The sequence below is a fragment of the Alligator mississippiensis genome, chromosome 1 (assembly GCF_030867095.1).
Source record: "Alligator mississippiensis isolate rAllMis1 chromosome 1, rAllMis1, whole genome shotgun sequence".
Classification (NCBI taxonomy): Eukaryota; Metazoa; Chordata; order Crocodylia; family Alligatoridae; genus Alligator; species Alligator mississippiensis.
In genome coordinates this window covers 416,946,095-416,955,995 of record NC_081824.1, presented here as the reverse complement: position 1 = coordinate 416,955,995, position 9,901 = coordinate 416,946,095, and the positions used below count along the sequence as shown (strand labels likewise).

The 9,901-nt window shown below is 37.7% G+C and overlaps 1 protein-coding gene across 1 annotated transcript in view; it reads right to left on the bottom strand.

Moving 5' to 3' along the window:
• Positions 1-523: 523 nt before the first annotated feature.
• MRPS31 (mitochondrial ribosomal protein S31) overlaps positions 524-9,901 on the bottom strand; it is a 28,002-nt gene continuing 18,624 nt past the window's right edge. Inside the window, exons 5-6 of the mRNA XM_014604803.3 lie at positions 7,493-7,636; positions 524-1,140 (exon numbers count right to left, since the gene is read on the bottom strand). Coding sequence (XP_014460289.1) covers positions 875-1,140; positions 7,493-7,636 — 410 coding nt within the window. The 3' untranslated portion in view covers positions 524-874. The remainder of the gene's footprint in view (positions 1,141-7,492; positions 7,637-9,901) is intronic.

Genomic DNA, 9,901 nt, shown 5'->3' with positions numbered 1-9,901 from the left:
AGTCAATAGGCTGCATTCTAGGGTATTTAAGGAATTGGTAAATGAAACAACTATCCCATTTACAATTAAACAAAGAAGATAAGCTAAACTAAGATCTACCAAAAGGTCTGGGAAATTAACATAGTGCTCAACTTCACAAAAGGGAGAGATGAGCAAGTCCTGCCAATGTCTACTCATTCATCTAAAATCTGAATAAAAACAGGGAGCTGGAAACACCACATGGGAACAATTAAAAAAGAGTTACAAAAGCATAGATTGGTTAGGTAAGGTTGAAGGGATGCATATGCAGGAGTGGGTGAACTACCAATATTTGGAGGGTAGCAACACACAGCTCGGAGAGGAATTTGATGTGTTAAAATGAGATGTAACTGCAAATAATGAGATAAAAAGAAGGAATGTTTGAAAAAAATCACATTCCAATGCTAAACCAGGTTGGGCCACAGAACAGTCACTCATCATTGGAAATGGCAGAATCCCCACCCATCAATTAATACGTTAAAAGAAAATCAAATAAAACTTAAGATGGTATCAGCAAGAAACCCTGTATTAGTAGATGACATTACAGACTTCTCCCAATCTCTGGATTCTGTAACAGCATCAGATTCCACCATGCACACATTAGAAATTGATCAAATGATTATTCTGTGAAATGCAATAAATGATTATCTGGATAGGCTTGCAACTAAATGAAGTGAAATATGTGTTGTAAAATCAAGTTTTTTGTATTTATATGTACAGTATACAACGTGTAGACTCTTCACTTACATAAAGAACACTGAAGTGACAATTTTTAGTTTGACAACTCATGGCATCTCGGTAACGATTTTACCCTATGCGCCGACACAACAATATATTTTTTAAAAGTTATCAATGTTTACTTTAATATAGTCTTCTTTTCAAGGCTAAGTTCGGTCTCTTTCTCATAATTTTCAATCTCTTTCAGAAGTTCTTCTTTTTCCTTGAAGTAATTTTGGAACCATTCAATATGCTCAACTTTTTGTTTAACAGTTAGATATGGGTTTTTAGAAAGCCCACAGGTCACTAGTTCCATGAAGTGGCGAATAGGTCCTCGCTTGGGAAAGTCTTCTAGATATTTATCCAAAAAGATATGCTCATAAAATTCAACATCATCTTCAATTCCTAGAGAGTAAATGACAAAACACTGTCAGATCATCTTCATCAGTTGAGTATGAACAACACAAACTCTTACAAATAAACTTTTTATTAATAAAAAGTTCGGTAGTAGACATAAAAGAAAAGCTACATTGGAGTAAGAGCCGCACTGTTGTAGTACCACCAAACATTCATTTCCTCCCTAAAGTGGAGGAAAGGTGCACAAAGTTTCATGCTAGCATGATAACGTTCTTTATTCTCATTTTAAATTTTCTTTATGGGATGGCAGTATTGATCTATATTACCTGGTTGGGAATCCCGTGGAAGCCTAAACCTTGATAGCTAGGTCTCACCAAAAACTGCCATTATATGCAGACCTTACAACTTACGAATACTAGACTCCTAAGAGTGTTTTTTTAAAGACACTTTTAGTTGCAAAATTATGAAATATGATTGTGCAAAGAGATAACTTTGCAAAGAGATTTAAAGAAATGTATAAAGTAGTTCAAATGTTTGCACAAACTAGGTTAGAAATCATGTGTTGTTTGAATGGATACCCTAAACTGGTACGCGCATTACATTTCACAGTTTTAACCAGCCTTTTACCATTATAATTGAGAAAGGGAATAGTTGCTAAACAATGATTTTAGGACTTCCCAAACTTATAAAAGTGACAAAAGGGTAGGTTGGCACACACAACTTGAAGATTTTCTAAGGCAGTTCAGATGTTCTTTGTAAAGCAGTGACCAATAACAAAAATCCTGCATTAAAACCATTCCGTTTCAGAAGAATGTGGCATTATGGTTTCTTAGACGTTTCATCAAACGAAACTATTTCTGTACTCTTTCTTGTGAAACTTAATTGATTTCTGCTCATATTTTTTTCAGTCTAAGTAAAGGATCTCCAGGTCTACAGATCTGCTTATATGCAGAAAAATAGAATGTCTCTCAAGCACCAGACATGGCCCTATTTCACAGCCAAAAATCAGCTGACTAGCATTTGTTACTGCCAGGAGATTTTTAAGCTGAATCTTATATGAAAATTCATATTTCATCAGAACCTGTAACAAACTGATTTTATACTTTATTCAGTAATTACGCTACTTTGCATGATGCTAATACCCACATAAAATGCTGGACAGTAATATTTAGAGATGGCCAAGACATTTTTTTGTTTTGTTTCTTTTTAAAGAGTGATAGGCAATGTTCTTGGTCTCAAGCAAAGGATCTGGTTAATTGTTTGCCTACATCAAAATCTGAAACATACAAAACATACTCCTAAGCCTACCTGGTTCTTCCATAGACTAGGACTGTAATAGAAGGGATGTTGCAGGGGTCACTGAGATGTGCTGATAGAGATATCAGGGAAAGCTAGCAATATCACTTATCTACAAGGGTTAGTAGTCTTTTACAGGTAAGTATTAAAATCTCCCAGAACTACAAAACATCTTTAAAAAATATTTAGTGATTTTAATGCATTTAACCCTCTTCCAAGGTGAAACTATATATAACAAGCATGATTTACAATAAGAAATGTGTCTGTACATTTACACATTAGTTTGATATGCAATGTTAAAAACACAGAATTTTTACTACTAGTCTTCTTGTAGGGTTAGAGTTTTATATTCTTTGTAGTAAAGAGAACACTCTCTTTTTGTTATCAGAAAGAATACAAAAAATATAGCATGCAAACATTTCCAGATCATTAACACATGAAGATCACATCACAGAAAAAGTGTAATTTTTATGCTAATGAGGATATTGCAATACATTTGGCACATCGTTACAATCAGTATACAATGTAAGAGGTTACAAATAGAGTTCCACAGGGCCCTGTTCTAGGTCCAGCATTGTTTAATATCTTACTAATAAACTAGACAGAGAGAGAGATGTTCTTGATTAACTTTCACATGACATAAAACTGGGTGGGCTTGCAAAAATTTTACAGGACACAACTACAATTCAAAAGGATCTTGACACGTTGTTGAATTGCTGTTTAGTGCACAGTTATCCAAACACAAATAAAAGATTCTGCACCTAGGGAACAAGAATCAAATGCACAAAAATACAGAAGGGGAGATGACTAGCTATGCAGTAGCGCTGCTAAGAAGAATGAGCGGGGTTGGGGATATAAAAGATATATAGGTATGTAATGCAACCTATATGCAGAACGGTTCAGATAACTATGGTTAGTTTTGCAAAAATGGAGATTAAGAAGGGGGATAATAGCAGTTTTCAAAGATTAGAAAGACTGTCATGAAGAAAGATAACTATTCTCTTGCTGCAGAGACAAAACAACAGATTTAACCTGCAGCAAGACAGATTTAGATTAAATCTCAGAAAAAAAACCCTTTTTTTTAAGTTTCAGAACAGTGGTACAGTGGAATAGGCTGCCCAGGGAAACTGTGGAAACTCCTTCATTGGAAGTTTAAAAAACAAGGCTGGATAGGCATTTGTCTGGGATACTATATCCTATATTTGTGAAGGGGATTCAGTCCAATGACCCTTGAATTCCCTTCCAACCCTATAAAAGTGAGAGACAAATCAGTGCAGGGTTCATGGCATGTCAGTTTCTTCAAATCCTTTAGCTTGGGGGTAGGCAATCTTTTCTGGCTACAGGCCCTGAGATAACCCACCTGGAGTCAGAGACAGTTGGCAGGTACCAAGACCCTGCAGCTGCCACCACCTGTCTCCCCAGCAGTGTCAGAGAAGTGCCCACAGCCAGCACCTTCCACTGCCAAATGCTGCTGAAGCCCCATAACCACAGGTCAGATACAAAGGTTCTGCACGCTGGATTCACCCTCTGCTCTACATGCACAACACTGGTGTACTATCTCCCTATTGCTACATCCAATTCAGAAAGTTACTGTAGTTTCTTTTGGGTTTTAACTTCAGACATTGCAGTGTCTGGTACCAGTTAGACATCACCTTTCTTCCCCTTGTTCTGTAAGAAAAGAAAGAATTTCTTTCCCCTATAGAAGTCCGTATATTTTTTTCCACGTATCACATCAATTGTAGAAGGTATAATTCTAGTGGGCTTTGAAACCCAAGACCACCGTGAATCCAAGAAATCTTCCCATTATCATGACAGTCTCCACATAGCATGTGATCCTGATTTGCTACTGTTCATGAACTTGAGAGTCCTTTCGTAATAATTCTATAATCTGTCAGTCACAGAAGTCAGAGATAATCAGTGAGGCAGTGACTGCAGTTAGCTGTCTTGGAAAAGTATTCTGTCCTATTATGCTAGTTAGAGGTGCTCAACCTTGTCCCACGGAGTCATGCAATCCAGCTGTGGGACTCCCCACTGATCTGGAAATTTTGATTGCAATGAATCCCACTGCCAAATTTCCAAGCCCACAAACCAACTCTCATCACTCATCCAGCCTGGGGATCTAAAAGGTTGGGCCCCACTGCTCTAAGTAAATGCTCTTAGATATTTTTGGAAGCGGTATATAGAAAGTAGTGAGGTGCTCCAAGTATTAAAATTAAATCTATTAAGACTTTTGGAGTGGAAAAATACTATTTCTCAAATCTTAAAAAGTTCATCAGGAAATTTTGCACCCCCATCCCTTCTTTTCAAAAAATAATTTTTCCTTTCCTCTAGCAACCAACCATTCTCTTCTCCAACCTCAGAGCAGAAGAGATACAGAAGAAATAGAAATGACAGCTTTTCAGTGAGGCACTTTTGCTTTCGCAGAAATTAAGGTCAGAAGGGACCATTAGATCATCTAATCTAGTCTCATGCACAAGAAAGGCAATTGAATTTTAGCCAAAACCTTTTTTTAACAAGTCTAAAGACTTCAGTTAGGCTTAATATCTGTGTCTTCAGAAAACAGTATGTCACATGAGTCTCCCATGTGTCATCAATGCCCCAGGCCCCAGCAATGGCATGAAACTAACGAGATGAGATAATCCTAGATGAGCCCAGCAGGCAAACTGCAGCCCTAGCAGGAAAGAAAGCAGGAAACCCCACTCAAGCTTCCTGCTAAACTGACCTGGGGAACATTCTTTCCTAATCCCAAATCTGACCAGTGAGACAATGTAGAGTAACCAAGCATCTAAAAAATAAGAGAATTTTTTGTATTTGCCCAGATCACTGGCTCACCCATGCAGTATCCCATTTCCAATCTCAGATGTTTTGAAGAAAGACTTCTCCACTCTACACACACATACTAAAGAATTTCTCCTAAGGGCTGGATACAAGTATTATCTTTCAGAAAAATACCTAATCTTGCTTTAAAGACCCCAAGCGATGACGGATCCACCACCTCTCCAGGTTAACTGTTCAGTGTTTAATTACCTCATTGCTAGGAAATGGCATAGTTTAGGGTAAGAATCACATAAATGGAGAATTATGGCAACAGTCAATACATGACTGGTAGGACTTCTGCTTAGAGACTCTGCCAGAAGCAACTTCACATCATTGATTTGCTGACATTTTTCTTACCTCTATCATTGAAAAAGTAACATTGTTTAAGTGTCAGTGTAGAAATATTTGTTTTTCAAAATGAGGCAGCTATAGATGGGAGCCAAGTTTTGCCTTATATACCCAGTTCATTACTCAAAAAACAAGCAATTAGGGTATGGATGCACTCAAACCATGTTGAAAAGGGACAGACATTTCCAAGCAGTAACATAGGGTTTTTTTGCTTTCCTGTTTATAGTTTGTTTTTAAAAGTTTAAAAACTGGGTTCTGTTAAACTGTTGGAGTCAGAAATAGTTGTTCCACATAAGATACAACTTAACATTACTTAAGTTTTTGTAATCAAAACTTTGTGGCTCACTTAAGGAAGTAACTCTTTCTTGGTACAGCACAATGTGAAAGAAGGTGCTGCTATTGAAAAGATGATAGCATACAAAAAAATCAGAATTAGAACAAGGAAAGGAAAGCTGAAGTTAAGCTGTACTAACATCACTGTGAGTTTCTGCAAGCCTTCTACTGCACTTTCATGTACCTGCTTTAGTTAATGGGCTGTAATACAGTTGGCTATTTGATAGGATAGAATTTATTGGCCTACATTTGCAACCTGACCTGTGATAAATTTTGGATTGCTGTTGAAATTTTCCACGAGTAGTTTTTGTGGATAAATCAATAAAGATTCCTGTCTAACTATATGTGAAGACTCCTTGTCCATTTCCAGACAGCAGGGTTCCAGGCACATTACTACATCAGAAGAAAGCTTTGGTCATAGCAGTTACAAGCTTGCGAAGGCATAACTAGAATATCCTTGGATTAGTGCACAACAAGATGGATTGATTCTCATGGAGGCAGCAATTAAATTCTATTATAAGACTGCCAAAACAGGATGGGAAGAAACATTTAAAAATGACAGAAAACACTGAACTTCATTAGGCAATTTGCAACTCTATGTATGATAGACTGTCAAGAAGCCCCACTTCAACTACTACCCTGTTATGCTTTTAGTGACAAAATTGTTCTAAAAACAGTTGTATGATGTCTTCACAGACTTTAAAAATGCCACTGCCAAGCTCTCTACAAAGTTATTAACTTATTTGAAAAGCATCCACACATTTCTTCTTCCATTCATAATGTTCTTTACAGGTCTTTGGAGGTCTAACTGCACACACAAAAGGTTACACAGAACAGCATGACAATGTCCTGCTAAATAAGACTGCTGAAGTGGCTAAATGCTGTAACTCTGCTTTTGCTAATGAAATGGGTTGGGCTAATGTTAACAATCAGTGCAGCTCTGGCAACACAAGGCTGGCCAGAATTTGGTAGTTGCTGCAGCCTTACTCTGAGCCGTGACCAAATAATAAAATATGCAATGTATAGGGATGGGTTTAAGATTCTCCTGTCTCTCCCTGCAGTCCTTTTGAAAACAATGCCATAGTGAAAAGAACCATTAATACAGCTGAATGTCTTTTAGGGGTTTGCAACTGGGGAAGGTTTCAAATAAAAGCACTTAACTCTGTCATGTGAGAATTTATTGAAGCTTCGTTTCTTTTCAGGTTTTTTGTTTTTTAAAGACATTTCTGCTGGCAGCTTTCCAAGTGTAAAAATAAGCAGCAAAATCTCCAAAAAAGACAAAGCAGAAAATTCCTGATATTCAGATTTAGCCCTATTCAGCAATTTCAACTTCAGCATATAGCTTCTAACTCAGTCTTAACATAATTGTTTTAGTTATTAAAATGTTGATTTGGAAAGTCTAACAGCCACTGTGCTAGAATGACTTTATCTGAAGCTTTCTTGACTGACTTAGGGTAGTTTAACAGTGCATTTCTGACAAAAAACACTAGTATTGAATATATTAGATGTAGCTGAAGTACATTATAAAAATAGTCAAAGATCACGTTAGTACTCTAATTCTCTACAAAGATGTATAAAGAGATCATTAAAGTTCATGTACACGTACCAGCTTCGTTGTTAATTGGGAACTCCCATAGTTTCCCCTCTTTTGTCCACTGGATCAGCTCCTCAAAACCATTCAGGGGTGGCTGTTGCCATACTGCTGCAATCTCTTTAGCATATTCCAGATCCCAAAGTGTTGGTGAAGATTCTAAAAAAAAAAGAGATCTCTCAGTGTGCTGGCGTACTAGCTGAAATATAAAGCTTAATTAGAATATACATCAACCTTAGTGATGTCTAGTATCAATTTTAAGCTTTATGAATTTAAGCTGTAGTTAATAAGACCATATTGGTCCACCGCTGAAATGAAAGCCCATTCAATTCTCACATGCCTATTAAACAAATATATAGACCTGGTCAAATTGCAGCTGAAGTTCTTTACCACCTTTCCCCCAAACATTAAAAACATAGGAATTTGGAGGGTAATTCCACCCAGTGTGTTATTTTTTGCTCCCTTTCCTTTTTGCTGTCTTTTGCCTTCCACGGGTTCTTTATTTAACACATATCAAAATCCAAACACGATCTGTGTCTTCCCTAATAAACACAACCTTTTTACTTTCAGGCTGTTTACAAATGTGAAAAAGCACTTTACTTGCAGCTCAGTGTGCCTGTGCACCAAGTGAAGCACATGCCAAGAAGATACATCACACTCATTTGACCCAGCTCACCCAACATCTGTATACACTGCACTTAGATAAAAGCGCCACAAAGCCCTGCTGAAGCACCCAATCTATATAGATGCTGGGGAGCCAGGTCAAACTAATGTGCTTCCTCTTCCGGTAATGCAAGCGCTAGTTGTTTTTTTTTCACGTCTGTCAGCACCTTTAGTGGTTTCCTGGTACTCCATGACCACGCTTTCATTCAACAAGGCAGCCCATGATCTGCTCATGCTTATAACAGCTTTCTATGAGTGTCATAAATACTGCTGCATATCCTGTACACCCCAGATGTTGTTCAGCTGAGACTTTTACATACCAGAATCAATGGCTCCTATAGATGTGTGGGGAGCCAGCTCCAACATGCTGGAAATCCAGCACATCAGAACAGACTCAATTAATCAAGTCTGCTGGAGCACGGAATCTGACATGCTCTGGCAGCTTTCCATGTCAAGTGTATCAGCGTCCCCATGCGACCCTGCACTGAAAAAATGGTGGCGGAGCGCTTTGAAATAAAACATGTTCGATAAGCTTTAGTTCAAAGCGCCCCGCCGTCATTTTTTCAGCATGGGGATGCTGATACATGTGACGCTGAGCGCTTCTAATTAGCACGGTCTGCTGATTAAAGTGCCTGGCACTGCATCCCAGAGCATGTGTAAAAACACCCAATGATTTAACATAACAGACTGAGAAATGCCAACTTCCCTTTTACCTCACTACCTTAAGTGTGGCTACAACCTAAACCCCTGACCTCTTTTGTGGAATTCCTTAAATAATCCTGTGAGAGCCACTGCTTGCATAAGAGTGAGCACAAGGGTGTCTAAATGACATTAAAATAATAAAAGCAAAAAACCCCCTAAACTTTTAGCTAAACCACAAGCCCCAAACGCATGACTAAAATGAACAATAAGTAGCTGTGCAGCGGTACTGCTGGTCCTGCCAGAACTTCTTTCTTGCTTCCTCCTATCTGAGATTAGATAATAAACTCTCTGGGATAGGGACCCTTGTCCAAGATTTCAGAAGTAACTAGAGATTTGGGATGTCAAACCTACAAAGGGCTTTGCCTTTCAGGTGAGTACTCAACCCTTTCAGATGATTTATAATGGGCACCCCCCAAAAAAAACCTTTTCATTTTTTAAAGGTCACACCCATATATCTTCATACATACCCTGAATTACCAGCACAACTTTAGAAGCTGTGAAATAGCAATTCTGGTACCACAGAAGACATATCTTTGCATTTTCAAAGTGCTCTCAATTAAATTAAGTTTGTAGCACTTTTTCAGATGGTTCACTTAACTATCAAATTCCTAAAAGCTATCAGGATCAGATGTTAAAAATTCTTCTTAACATTAAATCCTTCCTAAAATATTCTAGTATTAATTTTCTCATCATTTTCCTTCACATCTGACATTTACACATACACAAAAGGCAATGGGGCATTTTCAGTTTTCATCTAACCCAATATTTTTGTTCACTGATCCATTTGGGACTACTTCTGTTCTTTTAATTCTCAGGAACAGTGGACAAGCCATTAGTAATCAACTGCAGGCATTAGGAATGTTCATTACATCGGAAAATAAACATCTGACAAAAAAAAGAGGATATATCAACAGAAAGTTGTATGCCAGCAAACTGCAAGAGGGATTGAAGAAAAAGCGGTACAAAGACAGAAGATTTTAGCAAGGCAGACAACACCAAAAAAAGATTAGTGGAGAGGACATCCATTGTGTCAATAACCTATTGACAAGGGTGGCACTT